The 16,524-nt window shown below is 44.3% G+C and overlaps 1 protein-coding gene across 1 annotated transcript; it reads right to left on the reverse strand.

Annotated features, from left to right (window-relative positions):
• Nucleotides 1-383: 383 nt before the first annotated feature.
• TRIM65 (tripartite motif containing 65) lies at nt 384-15,700 on the reverse strand. Its single transcript, XM_063120319.1, has 6 exons — nt 15,205-15,700; nt 14,109-14,204; nt 12,974-13,207; nt 9,388-9,553; nt 8,516-8,596; nt 384-2,172 (listed from the first exon to the last, which is right to left on the reverse strand). Exons 1-6 carry the CDS (start codon nt 15,655-15,657, stop codon nt 1,568-1,570), a joined length of 1,635 nt encoding a protein of 544 aa, XP_062976389.1. The 5' UTR covers nt 15,658-15,700; the 3' UTR covers nt 384-1,567.
• Nucleotides 15,701-16,524: the final 824 nt, after the last annotated feature.

Consider the following 16,524-nt stretch of genomic DNA (forward strand, 5'->3'; position numbering starts at 1 on the left):
CTGCTGCTGGGGCCAGAGAGAGGCGCATGCACTGAGGAGCCCCGTCTGCGTGCTGCTCTCACTCGTGCAGCTGCAACAGCGCTGCCGCCTCCTCAGCCCCACTCGGGCAAATCCTGAACCTGCCCTGAGCCCAGCTTGGCTGGGAGAGGTAGGCCCACAGATGCGCTACAGCTGGAGAAGTTGGAGCTGTGCTGTAAGCGGTCTGGGCAACAATAGGCTGAGGTAAAGCTGTCTGAGTGAACGAGCACAAAGAACTCAGAGCGTTGTGGTTTTTGGTGAGTGGTGATGGCTTCTGCTTACAGGCAGAACAGGGAAATTCAATAAAAGGAAGAACTTTGGTCAGAAAGCAAATTTAAAAATAAGACTAAAAAGCAAAACAGGAATTGACTTGGCAAGTTTAATTTCCACCTCAAATCCTTTGATGAAAAAAAGGCAACATAAACAAGAACAAAGTTTACAATGCCTACTTTAGATGTGTCACCTGCACAGAAAAGTTAACAATTAATTTCTTTCCCAGCAAATGTACACACACACGCAAGGAAAATAGTTCCTTTCTGGAATCTACAACCCAAAAGAGTTTCCGGTATGGTGAACTACAGGCATCCCGTATACAAAAAGTATAAAATATGGCTTTTAGGATAAAGCCACCCCTGAGAGTTTGGACCCATTACCCACCCTGAACATGGCCTTGTGGTCAGCTCTCGGCCACTACTGTGCTAACTGCAGCCAATTTGGACCTCAAGTCTTCGCTACAGTAGTTCCTTAACTAACTTTGTTCTCTTTGCTCCCCTGCTTCCTCTTCATTTCTTGATTCATTTCTTAATGGGACCTGAGATTCTCAGAAAGTCATTTTCTGCAAAAGGATGTGCACCAGGATCGACAAAGTCCTGTACCTGGTTATTTAATTTGCCGATCCTGGTGCACATCCTTTTGCAGAAAATGACTTTCTGAGAAACTCAAGTCCCATTAAGAAACGAATCAAGAAATGAAGAGGAAGCAGGGAAGCAAAGAGAACAAAGTTTAGTTAAGGAACTACTGTAGCAAAGATTTGAGGTCCAAATTGGCTGCAGTTAGCACAGTAGCAATTAGCATTTCTTAAGAATTAATCTTCTTGGACACTAGCTGTGCCTCTCATTGGGAAAGGCAGGGGCACACATCTCACTGGGGAAGATGGGTATAAACCAGGAATGTTGAACTTCTTTCAGCCTGAGGGCAGAATTCCATTTTAGAGAAACTCTTAGGGAACCACAACGCAGTGGACAGGATGAGGCCAAAGGACAGGGCCAAAATACCACCATATTTTAGCTTCCTGCTCTCACTGCCAGTAATTAAACCTTAGGAGGGGGGGGTGATATTCACAAAAGATGGGAAATCACCAGACAATCTGTGCTTCGAGGGAAAGGAGGCACTGCTGTATGGGGAACCCAAGAAGGCTGGATTTGGCCCCCAGGCCTGAGGTTCTGCATCCCTGGAATGAAAGACAGAAATACACTCTCAGTCCTCCACAGACACATATCTTCAGAACTCAACAGATTGAACTTCATTGTTTCAGAGTGATCTGCTCCTCTCATGATTTTTCTACTGTGGCAGGAGCTGCTTGCAAATCAGGAGACACCTCATCCATTATGACGGCTTGGCCTTGCGGCTTTTGGCAAAGAGTCACAGATACGCCTTCACAGAGCCAGAAAATTGGGATCAGGGGTCCTGTGAAGATGGTGTTGAAAGAGTGGAGAAGCTTCATATTGTCATCTATGCCATAAAAGGACAGCCATCCTTGGTCATAGTCCAACAGCACGCCAATGAATTTGCACAAGGGCTCTTTGATCTTCGTGGACTTGCTGTCGTACCAAGCCACATAGCAGTCTTCTTGGATATGCAGGCCCCAGGAGAGCTTATCCAGCCCGATGGTGAACTTTTGGCTATCCTGTTTCTTCCTCGTAATCCTTTCGTAAGCTACACCAACTATGGCCGAGTGGCCAGATAACTTGACTTCCCAGTAGCTACAGCCTTGGCTGAAGTTCTGGAGGCACATGACCTGCCATGGCTCAAACCTCTGTGGGCCATTTGTTCTCGTGCTATGAAAACCGTGAGAGTGGGTAGCCTTCCGGTCATGAGAAGAAAATTGCAGATATTTGTTCGCTGTAGTTGGATCAAAAGTCAAATTCTGATGACCTGTGGAAGAGAAAAGAGTATCAGGTTAGGTCAAAAGAGAAGGAGTCGTCTTTGGCTGGGATACATTTCACGCAGCAAGTCCACTGAAGAGCAGTGGGAGGGTTACGTTTCAGTGATCCAAAACGTAGGAGATTAGCATATTTTTGGGCAGTCTCAGCTTTGTTGTGCCTTACTTTCCAAGCTGCACTTTCAGGACTCATTACTTTAATAAGAAAAAATGTGTTGTTGCTTTTCGTGTTCTATACAGGCCACTATCAATAGTCCTATGGCACTAGAGAATGGTGCTGCCATCCACATGCAGAGCGTAGCTGGCCAGAAGGCCACACCACAACTTGGCATTCCTCCCATTGTAGGGCTGCTATGACAAGTCACTACTCATCACTGTACTTTCCATAGCATATTTCAATCTGTAGGGTGCTTTTGCTTATTTGTTTCCACATTGCATCACATTTGTTTCTAGAATCTTCAAGTCCTTCCATATCCTAGAGTGAGTGACTGAGTGAGTGTGTGTAAGGTGGAGAGCCACCCCTGCAGCAGTTCAGAGATAGGCCCTTGCCTCTCTCTCAGCATTGGGGCAGGGAAAATATCTTCTGTCTGATCAGCTGCTGACCAGATATAAGACCTTCTTCCTGGGCAGAGGCGGGGGAGCAGGGCTTGGAAAAGAAGCTGGCTGGTCGGATGGGGAATCCCCATGGACTGCAGGTTCCCCATAGCTGGTATTAGGGGAATGGGGAGGAACCTGTGAGGTAGCATTCTGAAGGAGTTACATGTTAGAACTGCAGGATATTCAACCCAAGTAAAAAGGATAAAGGTTCACAGCACACTTGTGGGAGACTGGAAACTGGCTTTGGGGTCAAGTAAAAGCCAGGGAAAGTAGGTGGGAGCTGTAGGTCTCACCCTGTGTAATATCGCTTTTAGCTGCCAAGTTCACAATCACCTGTGCGGAAGCCCCACTCTTGTGCCATGAAGTCTATAAAGTGTTCTGTCATTGCCAGCAGTTCAGCATTCCTTTCATCAGCTTTCTGCCTTAATGAGGTAGTTATTTCCCTCAGGGATACAAACCAGAACCCCATACAGGGAAAGCGTACAAGCACATAGGCAAGACAAGATTGTATGGCTGTTGTCCATAGTTACTGAAAACACTTTCTACAGTTGGCAGGAGTAACCAGAATGAAGTATTTCCTCTTTTGATCTTGTTCCATTCTTGTCAGAGACAAACAGAAGCTGCTCCATTTACTTTAAAGGAAAAAAGCGTGTCCGTTGTAAATTAAGTGAACATCTACTTAACAACTTCCTGATTTTATGCTAATCTAAGCCCAATATCAGATTGGGAACTTTTAAAAAAACCCAAGCCCAAATCAAACCAGGGAACCTGCCCATCAATCCCCCCTCCCTCCCAAAAAAGCAGAGTTCTAGAGGCTACTTGGCCCATACTGATGCCACAATTGCCACCATCAGCCATGGACAGGAGGCCAATGTTGGTTGAGCCCCTCAGGGCACAATCCTAAACATGTTTAGACAGAAAAAAGTCCATGGTGGATGGGAAATGCTGGGAGTTATAGGACATTCCCCCCCCCCCCCCATTTAAACATGCAGTTAGGCATTAGGCAATCAAGGGTACTGAATATCTGCAAAGAATGCGCAATAAAGCAGGTGTACCCTAAAAGTTTATTCTTCCTCTACAAGGCATGGAATGTACTCAAGTTCTACTCATCCATGTAATTAATGCAAAACCACAAACAGAGGTAAAACTGTGGCATTTATTATCCTTTGCGTTCCGTGAGCTGGAGTCTGGCAAACAATTTTGGAGTCTTGATTTTACAAACCAAGAGAATAAACTGAGTGACTAACCTATATGTGTTCAAAAGAAAATCTGGAAAGCATGCGACAATATCTCCAAGTCCAGTGTATTCCTACAAGCCCCTTGAGATCTTGCCCAAGTGGACTTCCCATTCACTTAGAAAGGAAAGGAAGCATCCTGCGTTCATGAAGCTACCTCCGCTCCACTGAAGTGAATGAAGAAGCTCTCATGAGCATCAGAGGTTTTCCACACAATGATGAGATCAGGGGTGCAGAACCCCTTTTAGCCCAAAGGCTGAATTCCATTTTAAAGAAGATTTGGGGAGGGGGGGCTAGATTCCAGTGGTGGATGGGGCTGAAGCCAAAGGGAAAGCATCTTTTCCAGTGTGGTGTAGTGGCTAAGGTGTTGGACTGGGAGTCGGGAGATCCGGGTTTTGGTCCTCACTCAGCCATGGAAACCCACTGGGTGACTTTGGGCCAGTCACATACTCTTAGCCCAACCTACCTCACAGGGTTGTTGTTGTGAGGATAAAATGGAGAGGAGGGTTATATACTCCACCTTGGGTTCCTTGGAGGAAAAAGGCAGGATATAAATGCAAATAATAATAATAATAATAATAATAATAATAATAATAATAATAATGGCAAGATCCAAGGCAAAAGAGTGGCCAGAAAATCCAGCTTATTGCAGGTTAAATCTCTTACTGCCGGTAATTCAGCCTTAGGAGAGGCATTTCAAAACCACCAAACAATAGGTTATTTGGGACGGTGCAGGACCAGAGGATGGGGCTGTGGTCCCCTGGGGAAACTCAGAGGGCCACACTAGGACCACAGGAGGCTGGATTCCGCCCCCCCGCCCCCCATGCCTGAGGTTCTGCACCCCTGGATTAGATCATGAAGACAACTGTCTTGAAAGAGTCAGAAGTTAAAAAGAAATGGAGGATTCCAGTGTTTCAGGACTAAGGCTTGAATCTTAAAATGCAGCTAGACTAGTGGGAAGAACTTCTGCTTTTGCAGGAGGTTGCTTTTTCTCCCCCTCCCCCACCTCTAGACCCATAACACACCCTAAAACTAGATTCAGAGTTGCAAAGGATCCTCCAGAGTGGGTTATCAGAAGGTGCATGGGAGAGCAAGAAAAAACAGCAGCCCACCCCAAGTTGCCTTCTATTTTGGCAAGGATATCTTTGAAAACAAGCATGCAGAACCCTCTAGTTGCCTACTGCTCTTTTGCAGCTCTTTCCTTCCTTCTTACTGCTCAAGACACTTTTTGCAACCTCTGCCCAGAGCCACAGAGTATTGCGACATGAGGCTTTTATTGCACGCTCATGATTGGTCACTCACAGAAGTTTGCAGGTCTTTTACATGACGTTATGAACGTCCAGAGCATCTCCTGCACTTTTTGAGCTTTATCCCGCTTTTAAGAAGATCGGAGAGAAGCCAATAACAAATGTTAATACAAGATATTGGCAATGTGTAATGATGGTGTTGCACTATAATACACCACTAGATGGCGCTGTATAATGAAACTAAATAGAACATTGCCAAGAACGGAAAATTTCAATTCAAATAGCATGGCTGCTGGGCAAAGGTGCCCATCATAATTGTGCAAAGAAATCAGAAGCAGAAAGCCCCAGAAAGAATGTAGTATTTCAGCCTGGTGTGGTGAAGCCCTCATTCTCTCTTGCCTTCTAAAATATCTTTTTTTTAACTGAACTCTGTATATGACAAAATATTGGATTCAAAAGAGTTTGTACAGATTATGCTAATTGACACACATTCATTTTTATCAATTTTTGTAAAAAGTGGAACTGGTTTTTCTTGATGCAGATTTCGGGCATTTGGGGGACTGGGGATATTTACTGCTCTGGTTTTCCCTTTACTACATTCGAGTCAACTGAAATACCAAAGAAAAAGTGTGTCAGAAAGCCAGTAACAGAACAGTTTGCTGAAACAAAATCCATCCAACACTTTCAGAACGTATTCCTAACAAGCAAACATTTCTTTTGCACTTTTGAGTCTGCGATCCAAATGCTCGCCTTCTTAGAAGTTCCACTTAATTTAGTGGGACTCACTTCCAAGCAAGCATACATAGGATCGAGCTGTCTGTATCTGAAGCACTTTCACTAATTACAAAATTGGTCATTAGTGGAAATGACATATTCATATGGGAAAGAGTATCCCATGTATAAACATTTCTTTCTGGGGCTTTTCAGCCAAGACGGACTCTCAAAGCAACCAACAATTAAAACCTACAAAGATACAATATAATTAGGGATTTATTAGTGTATGTGTGTTTGGGTCAGTCTCTTCTTGGCCCTGGTAGTAGGTGGCACAGACCAGGTGTCAGGCCCCTCTCCCTAGAGGGAGGAGGGCAGAAGGAGCTGCAAAGGGTAAAAATGCCAGCCTTGGGTGTTTTCACAGGTCACTCTATTATTATTATTATTATTATTATTTATTTATTTATATAGCACCATCAATGTACATGGTGCTGTACAGAGTAAAACAGTAAATAGCGAGACCCTGCTGCATAGGCTTACATTCTAATAAAACCATAATAAAACAATAAGGAGGGGAAGAGAATGCAAACAGGCACTGGGTAGGGTAAAACTAACAGTATAAAGTCAGAACAAAATCAAGTTTTAAAAGCTTTAGGAAAAAGAAAAGTTTTTAGCTGAGCTTTAAAAGCTGCGGTTGAACTTGTAGTTCTCAAATGTTCTGGAAGAGCATTCCAGGCATAAGGGGCAGCGGAAGAAAATGGACGAAGCCGAGCAAGGGAAGTAGAGACCCTTGGGCAGGCGAGAAACATGGCATCAGAGGAGCGAAGAGCACGAGCGGGGCAATAGTGTGAGATGAGAGAGGAGAGATAAGAAGGAGCTAGACAGTGAAAAGCTTTGTAGGTCAACAGGAGAAGTTTATATTGGATTCTGAAGTGAATTGGAAGCCAATGAAGAGATTTCAGAAGTGGAGTTACATGGTCAGAGCGGCGAGCCAAGAAGATGATCTTAGCAGCAGAGTGGTGAACAGAAACCAACGGACTGATGTGAGAAGAAGGAAGGCCAGTGAGAAGAAGGTTGCAGTAGTCCAACCGAGAAATAACCAATGCATGAACAAGAGTCTTGGCAGAAGAGACAGACAAAAATGATCGAATCCTGGCAATATTATACAGGAAAAAACGACAGGATTTAGCTACTGCCTCAATATGAGGAATAAAGGAGAGCGAGGAATCAAATATAAAGCCAAGACTACGAGCTTCCTTGACTGGAGTAAGCGTAACATCATTGACAGTAAGAGATAATGAGAGATGAGGAGAAGGTTTAGGAGGAAAAACAAGCAATTCAGTCTTTGCCATATTAAGTTTCAAACGACGATGAAGCAACCAAGCTGAGATATCTGAAAGACATGCCGAGATACGATCGTGAACATCAGGAGAAAGATCTGGAGATGAAAGATATAATTGTGTATCATCGGCATACAGATGATATTGGAGGCCATGAGACTGAATAAGATTAAAGTACCTTTGAAGTGCTTTTTGTGTCATATAGAAATGTTGTTAATGAAGATGGCAAATATAATTCAATGGAAATTTGTGTTTTTTAAAGAAGTATAGGTTTTACAGACGCACTACAGAATTCACTCCAGCCCCTCATGCAAACACATGAAGAAGCAGAGAAAGTATATTCACGGTGGGGTGGGGAACCCCTAGGCACCTAGTAGCCACTGGCATTAAAAAAAAAAGATTGGGGCTGGCAGTTGGCTTTGGATTCTCTTTCTCTTTTCATGAGGGTTGGCATTTGTAGGACATGACTGTTGCCCTCTCTTATTTCCTGGGGGCAGAGGGGGGGGAATGGTTTTAGGCAGGAAACCAGCATGGGATCCATACCAATGGCTCCTTTTCTTTAAAGAGCAGCCAGTTAAGCACAGTTGTCATTATTTTTTAAAGCACGATTAGCTTAATATGTAGTTTGGCTCTCAACCCATCATACCTTCATTCACCTTGACTTGGACTAGCATCCTGGCTGTTGCCTCCTCCAACAGTGTGTGGATATGAGACACAGAGCAGCCTACTTTCACAAGCAGTGTGATCTGGGCAGGATCTATACTATTGCTTTAAAATGGTTTATAGCAGTAGTGACAACTGTTGGGGCCCAGGACGCACTCTATATGCAGTTTTCAAAACATTTTCAAAGTGTTATGTCCTGCTTGGTGTAGATCTGGCCCTGGGAGCAGCAAACTCATGCAAAATGGTGGCCCCTCTTCCATGACAAGGAAAAAATCCTTCTTTTAATGGAAGAGGAGCTGCGTCTTGTGTGACTTTACAGCTTCCATGTTGTGCTGCTCATATGAGTAGATTTCCCCTATAAGCATTTCCCCCCTCTCAAATCAGCCACCAGGCATATCGTTGTAGCCAACTATGAGTTAAGAGAGAGAGAATTCGTCATCCAAATATTAGGACCAGAGGGAAACACCTTTGCATATATGGATGCACTTGCGGCCCTGCTTCCCTGCTTTAGTAGCTGTGTGTAAGAGCCAGGAAGTTTCATACCCTTCAAAAGTTGTGTTCTTAGCTCATTCTTTGGAAGACACAATCCAGCCCTCCTCACAATGACCTTTGGCTCCGGTGAGACTGCAAAGTGAGAAACAAAAATAAAAGAAGCCTCAATAACAGGAAGAAAAGAAACATTCACTTAAAGCAGTGATTCCCAAGTAGTAGACAAGTCTAGACTCAGCAGTGGGGCTTGGAAGACTTTTCCAGGCACATCATTATTGGTTTTAGTAGGGAGGAGTAAGCAATATCTGAAGGGAGAGGGACAAAATCCACAGCAAGGTTCAAAAACAGCAAGATGGGTTTTTTTTAAAAAAGATGTGAACTTAAGACAATTCCACACAGTTTTGTTTTTTACTTCATAATAACCAGAAATACAGGTGATCCCATGGAATAATCACTTGTGGTCTGAAACAATGTGAGGCACCCCTCACTCCCTTAGACAGTATCTCTGGTGAAAGGTCACAGAATTGTAGTTTTTATACCACTTTCCTGTGTACAACATGCTTTGCAATTCACATCCTTTACCAAGGATGGACAACATGTGGCACTCCAAATATTTTGGCCTATAACTCTATGGTCCCTCACTATTGGCTATGCTAGCTAGAGCTGATGGGAATTGTAGGCCAAAACATCTGGAGTACCACAACATGGCCCATCCTTGTCCTATACTATACAACAGGATAATCCACCTGTAGGTTTGCTAGCTATCTGTTGTTGGGAATCATACATCAACAAAATACTATTTTTTTTTACAGTAATGCCTATACCTCCAGTAGCTTTTACTACAAAAGAAACTGAATTAACTGACACCCCCCCCCCCCGAAATGCCTATGAATTTCCCGCTGCTCATAAAACAGCTTCATAATTACTTGGTGCATCAGGCACTTGTGGATTCAAGGAATTTGACAGAGCATTTTGCAAAAACTGGGAGGCCTCATTGAAGAACTGATTGATGGCATCCACACGGCTGGCCAAGTCGAATTCAACAGCTGGAGGTGCTTCCAAGTTGCCAGGAGGAGGAAGGAGATACAGTTCCTACAAGGAATAAGAAATATAGGAATCACTAAGTGATCATTCTAGGAGAGCAGAGCTGACTTCCAGCCTATTAACTTGTAATGGATCCTGAAATCCTTTAGTCTGGTATCTCCACCTTCTCCTCCTCCTATCTGGCTCTGCTGGGTTTTCCTTCACCCACTCTATTCTCTCCAATTAATCACCACTCTGCTGATAGCTTCTTCTCCTCTGTGCCTCACAAACGGTGCCTTCACAAGTGTGAAAAACAACAACCAGCAGGGGGGTATGTGTAGCAGTTGTTCATGAGGGCTATCCTTTTTATCTCTCCTTTCTCCACCCCCACACACTTCCACTTTAAAAGTGCAGTCTTCGTTATCAGACTGCAAGGGGTTGGTCGGGACTTCTTTTTTTGTGATTTTTAAATTGTGCAGTACCTAGCACAACAATATTAGACACATAATTCTTCCCCAATTTCCCTATAAGAATAGCTGCATTTTCCTCTGCTCTGCCTTCTACAGAGAGTTGGCCTTGTCTCTGCAGTGGACAGAGGTACCCTGGAAAGGCCTCTGAGGAGGACATTCAAATCAATAGGACCAATATTGGTGAAGCCCTCAGACTGTTGAATGATTCAGGAAGGACTGCAGCTAATGAACCAACTCTAGTTGGTACTTTAATGCTACAAACCTGCCTGTAAAAACAAAACAAACATCTTTGATCTTTCACGCCATGACAGCATCTAGGTTACACTTCTGTAACACATTTTACAGTGGGGTACATTTGAAGATGATTCAGAAACTTCAGCTGGTTCAATTGAAATCTACTTTTAATGTTTCTTAGGTGCCTGGTGAACACTAGGGATGTGGGAGAAATCTGTCTTGGGGGTGGAGGTCACCGAGGTTTCATCAACTCGCCCCTCTTGACTTCCGCTTGTTGCCTGGCGAGCTGGCCCGACTTGATCTACATTGAGTAGGGCCACCTTGCGGATTTTCCTGGTTACTTTTTCATAGTAAAATGTGCAAATTACAGCTCGAATTTATACAGCTGCAATTTGCACAACTTAAGCAAATTATGGCTAGAATTTGTACGAATTCTATTTAAGAAAAAAAATCCCGAAAAAGTCCCCAGATTTCAGGAAAAATCAGGGGCTCTACTCACAATGGCAACCTAAGCCAGGCAGGCAGCAGGAATCCGTCAGGCCCCAAAAGAGCCAGATTTGCATACAATGCCCATTATAGGCCCATGCAATTCATGGTTGAAAATTGCTAGCCAGCCAGAACAATCTCTTGTTCCTTAATCTACTGGTATTTGTTGCTGTAATAATTACTGATTTTATTTTATGGCTTTATTTATAAGATCATTATTTTAATTATATTGTAAGCCTTGAGACCTATGTTGAAAAGTGGGGTATAAATATTTTAAGGAAAAGCAAAGCAGTGTGTTCGTGATATATCTTCCAGGGAAAATAAGGGTGTGTTATAGTTAGTGCTAATCTGAGCCTGTTTGATCTGTAAACACTTCAAAACAAACAACCTTGTGCAGGATGACGGAACACAGACCACCTTTCACGAAAAAGAAACACGCGTCTGCAGCACAAGTGTTTCTCCGCTACAAAATGCTGGGTAACAACAATTTGATACAAGAAGCTCCTCCCACTTCAGGATTTCCCCTCCTCTCTGAAAAAGGGAGGCCCACTCAAAGGAATTTCCCTCCAGCTAATTCAACTTCAGCCTTCCCCTTTGGCATAGTAGATGACTCATATTACTAAGCTCTGTTCTGAGTTTGCTGCAAATTGTTTTTCAACTGCTTCACTAGCTGACCATTGTTACTAGATAATCCTTTCTTTTCTCACTTTCTAGCTGAAAAGGCTAGAGAAGTGCCTTTAATTGCCAAAGGGCCTCACAGAAAGGTTAAAGAACAGACATAAATGAGTTCCTAGAGGGGTGGCAAAGAACACTTTATATGTGGTGGTATCTCAGATAAGCCAGAGGGTGTAGCCCATGTTAGCCTATTGCAGGAAAATCAACAAAAAGTCTTGTGGCATCTTAAAGAGGAAAACTTTCATTGACCCTGTTCAGACAACACACTAAGCCAGGGTTAGGCCACTAAAGCTTTTGCAGCAAACAGTTAGTGACTGTGTTTAAACCGTGGTTATGTAGCCTCCATGGTTAGGAATGGTTCACACAAAATGCTAAGTTATAGTTCACATGACATGCTAAGCCATGACGTTTAGCTCAAAATGCTTAACTACCAGGGCTTAGCATGTTGTCTGAACAGGGACATTATGGCATAAACTTTCATAGACAATGTCCACTCCTTCAGATGCATGAAGTGTTAACCTCAAATTTGCAGATTTATATACACTTGCTGAGGTGGCAGCAGTGGTGAGTTGTAAGCAGTGAGGTCAAAGGGAAATGCACTTTCTGAAATGCAGAAACTACAAGCAATTTCTCTCTTTTTTCTCTTTTATAATTCATTGTTGTTGTTGTTGAAATTTCCCTTTAAAAAAATAGAAAAACAATTACCATTACCTTAATAGCCACCATTGTCCTCTCTCCAGGGAGGAGGTGGTGGCGGAAACAATGAAAGGGTGGCCCTATCCACTTTTGGCTCTGCCCCAAGGTAATTCTGGCTCTGGCCATGCCACTGGCTAGCATATAAACCCTGACGGATTACTGCTGAAGGAATGTGGCCCTTGACAGCAAAAAGTTTCACCACCTTTATATGAAAGGGTCTGAAACCATCCTGGAGCTTGACATGAATTCCACTCAGCAGAAAGTTCTGAGGATCTGAGATTGCCTCCTGATCAATCCAATCGTATCAGTTGTTACATATTAATTAAACGCACAGTCCAGCATGTGAATAGTTGCCAAAGCTCAGAGCACTAGTTATATTATTCAAAATATTGTGTTATGCACCAGAAAAAGGCGACTGTGCTTTAGGGAGGAACAGAAAGGGCAGCCAGAAAGTCAGATCCACCTGTGGTCTATTCCAGCAGGCTGTAAAAGAAGGAGATGAGAGGGGAAGCAGGACCCTTCCACCAGCCCTGCTGACAGAGGACTTATTTTCTTCTTCTTCTTCCCTTTGTATCCTGTTTTCTTTGTGTACCATGACCTTTTGGACTGTAAGGCTGCAGGCAGGGGCTGTCTTTTTTTTTACTAATAGCATATAAGCTTTCCGGAAACGTTTCTGGCTGAGAGGCAGGATAAAAACATTTAAAATTAAATTAAATTAAAAAAAACTTGTTTAGGAGCAGTTCCATTGTGGTGTATGGGTAGGTCCATACCTCTACAGGCAGCAAACTGTCTTGGAATAGCCCTGGGGATTGGGTAGCTTGATTTAGATACTCTGGTCCCTGTGATCTAGCTCAGGGAAGGACCTGCTTTCCAAGTGCATGCTAACTCCCAGCAACAGCTCTCACTACAGCTCTCACTATTTATGCACCTCCAGAAACTGCATGTCATCAGCATAGGCCAGCAGCCCTTCTGCCTTCTTGTTGCGTTGACTAACAGCATCCAGTTGGTTCCGCAGCCGATTCCAGTTCTCTTCCATTTGGCCAAGGGCAGCAGCCTGCTCACTTTGAATCCTCTCCACCACCTTCCACTGGCATTCCTTCAGGGTTTCCATGAGATGGGCAAACTTTTGCAAAACCCCGGATTTGAACTTCTCTGAGGAATCCTGGATAACGATGATAACAACAACAACAACAACAACAATGGGGAAATTTCCATTGAAGCAGCAGCTGCAGCTATTTCCCTCACCACTCTGTATTCCTTAGGGCATTCCTCTCAGTGAGAAGACAAAAAGAAAAATGGGATGGGGGATGGGGAGGCAAGGGGAAAAAAGGGGTGACCTTCACCTTGCAGGGATGAGCTGTTAAAGCAGGGGTGCAGAACCTCTTTGAGCCTGAGGGCCAAATTCCATTTCAGAGAAGCTTCAGGGAGGGAGAGCTGCATTCCAGCAGTGGGTGGGGTGGGGGGCAAATATACTGGCTTCTAGTTCTTACTGCCAGTAACTGAGCCTTAGGAGGGACACTCCAACCTTTTGGAATAGGGAAAAAAGTGCACAAATGCCAGGAAACCACCAGACAATTTGTGGTTGGGGGAAAGGGGGTGGAGCCAGTGGAAGGAAGTGTGGTCTTCTGGGGAACCCTGGAAGGCTGGCTTTGGCCCCTGGGCCTGAAGTTCTGCACCCCTGTGTTAAAGGAAGGGAAATGCACAAAGCCCACTTGCTCATGCAGTAGCTATCATTTTAACTATGATTGCTGACAAATGAGGCATGGATGGAGAGCAGGCTCTTAATTTTATTTATTTACAACATTTCTATACTGTTCCACATCTAAGACAGATTCAGGGAACAGAAGGGTAAAGCATTAAAAAGATTAAAACACCATATTAAAATTGTTCTTTTAAAAACAGAGTACCAATAAAATGCCAATAAAAAACTGTGGCTGGTCAATTAAGGAATGCTTCCTGGAATAGGACTGTTTTCAGGAGGTACCGGAAGGAACACAGTGTTGGCATTGTGTTCCTTCTACAGGAGGCACTGGTCTCATTGTGGTGCAGCCGTCAGACTCTACCTTAATGCTGTCTATCTGCTGTTCCAGTTTCTGGATTTCTTCTGCAATTCTTTCTGCCTCCTTTTGAGTGTTCTCCAGTGTTTCTTTTATAGACTCCTGCCAAAGAATTCAAATAGGTTTGAATATGCCAGCACTTCATTCTGGCATATTTGCTAAAGGAGATTGGCAAATCCCCCCCCCCCCCCCCGGTATGTTTTGCATATGTTTGGAAGGATCCCACAGTTCTAACAGACACTACTATTCTGAGAGTTTGGCAGTAAAGATGTTGGCATCAGCCACGATAGTCTCAAGTCGCCAAGTCCCAGGAAATGATGACCAATTCAGGAAGTAAATAGGGCCATGGGAGTCAGAAGAGGCCGGGCCGGGGTAGACAACCTGGTACCCTCCAAATCATTTGTACTACAACTTTGAGAATCCCTGACCATTGGCCATGCTGGCTAAGGCTGATGGGAGTTGTAGTCCAAAACATCGGAAAGGCATCAGAATGCATATCCCTGTCACAGGGCCATAGGCCAACCTGGATGGCTTATGTTTAAAACCAATTGTGCTAAACTGTCTCATGTTCAACTGGAAGACTCTTCTTGGGTATGGTCACTGTAACATCATTACAGTGCATTTTAAAGAGTGGACAGTTCTTAAAAAGTTTTAAATCTTGACGTTTGTATATATTATGGTTTTAATTGTAAACTGCCCAGAGAGCCTCGGCTGTGTTGGGCAGTACAAATATGTAATTCACCACCACCACCACCACCACCACATCTTTTAACTCTTACTGCTAGTAATTAATACTTAAGAGAGGCATTTCAACCTTTTAAAATGGGTGGAAAACTGCACAAAAGCTTAGAGGAAACCGAATGATCAACATGGGGAAGCAGGGGGTGCGGCCAGGGGAAGAGGCGTGTCCACCTGGGGAATCCCAGATATCCCAATTGGGACCTGGGGCTCTGCACCAACACTATACAGAGTTAGATATACTTAAACTTGCATAGGGCTGGGCTGTATAGTATTGTGTTGCTCCATGGCCTGTTTTGGAAACGTTTGGCATGCAGAAAGCCCTCGTGAAGAAGGCGTTTAGCCCTCCTCCCACTGTCCTTACTTCTTTCGTTTTCCTCTCGTCTTCAAAGAGGACCTTCTGGTGGTCCTGGCACTGCTTCAAAGTGCACACACAACAGATGCCCCGCTTCTCGGTCTGACAGTAGAGCTCCAAGGGCCGACCATGGCTGGGGCACTTCCTTCCCTGAGCAGCCGCCGTCCCGTCCGCTGCTGCTGTTGCTGTCTGTGCTTCTTTTGATTTTAGAAGCTCTATCACACTGTCCAGTTTCACTGTCTTTCTGAGTTCGGGCCTCTGAACAAAGCATTTCCGGCATTCGGGGCAAGTGTACAGGTTCTGCAGGCCTGCAAGCCCTTCTTCCTCCTTGTCCCAATGGCTATCGATGCACTTCTCACAGAAACTGTGCCCACAGGGCACAGTCACAGGTGTGGTAAACATCTCCAAACAAATGCAGCAGGCCAGTTTCTCCTCCAGCTTCTGTGAGTATCGAGAAGCCATTCTGTGTGCTGAGCAACTGCAGCCCAGAGAAAGAGAAAACGAAAACCAGGCAGCCAAGAGGCTGACACAGAAGTTAGGAGCTCACATGAGGGAGGGCTGGGCAAAAAAAGAATGGCACACAGCCAAGCAGGCTCTTAAAGACACAAGCAAAGCAGATTTGCTGGCATGAAGTACATCTCCTTTCCATACATTTTTGTATTTTATATTTTTAACTGTTATATGGCATTTTAGTTTTTTAATTGTTCATAATCTGCCCAATAACTGGGAAGATTAGAAATGTAAGAATGAAGAAAGAAAGAAATAGGGTGGGGGAGTGAAAAAGCTTTGTAGCCTGACTGAAATTTCTCCCCTACACCCATACATTAAAAGGCAGTATTTTCAAGCACTGCTGCCTATTTTTGAAGAGGACACGGGTCCGTTCAAACCCTAGTCTAGGTTAAGTAATTGCCTTCTGCCAGATGAACGTACTTGAGATGGTTGCTGAAGGGTCTCAAATTGCGAGCAGAGATTTAGAGAGGGGATGCACAGTGCTTTTCAATTGTGGTGTCTGTCATGGTCCCAGACGTCATGCCACCACTAGACTCTTCTTCAGAGGAGGAGCCAGAACCATCACAGCCAGTTGGCCCTCAGAAGACCCTGGCCCTAGCCAAGATGGTCTGGGACCCTCAGAGGTGAGGCCTTTGAATCTGCTTCCCAGAGAAGCCGAGAGTTCAGCTGCAGAGGAAAATGCCACCCACCACCTAGCCCCTGAGAACGCCGGCGCCTTAAAGTGCATGAGAGGATGGTTGCCAGGCAAAGGAGTGCTCACTTACTGAAAAGGAATACTCAGGAGTTGGGCCTTCCTCATGAGGAGGACATCTGACAAGC

This window comes from Elgaria multicarinata, chromosome 3, assembly GCF_023053635.1.
Source record: "Elgaria multicarinata webbii isolate HBS135686 ecotype San Diego chromosome 3, rElgMul1.1.pri, whole genome shotgun sequence".
Classification (NCBI taxonomy): Eukaryota; Metazoa; Chordata; class Lepidosauria; order Squamata; family Anguidae; genus Elgaria; species Elgaria multicarinata.

Excerpts from the sequence above, each read along its gene's own strand:
- TRIM65 (XM_063120319.1), bottom strand. The coding sequence starts at position 15,657 with ATGGCTTCTCGATACTCACAGAAGCTGGAGGAGAAACTGGCCTGCTGC. Across the intron at positions 8,597-9,387 it reads ACAAGTGCCTGATGCACCAA|TCTCACCGGAGCCAAAGGTC; the intron begins GTAATTATGAAG and ends CTCACTTTGCAG. Across the intron at positions 2,173-8,515 it reads AAGAACACAACTTTTGAAGG|GTCATCAGAATTTGACTTTT; the intron begins GTATGAAACTTC and ends TCTCTTCCACAG.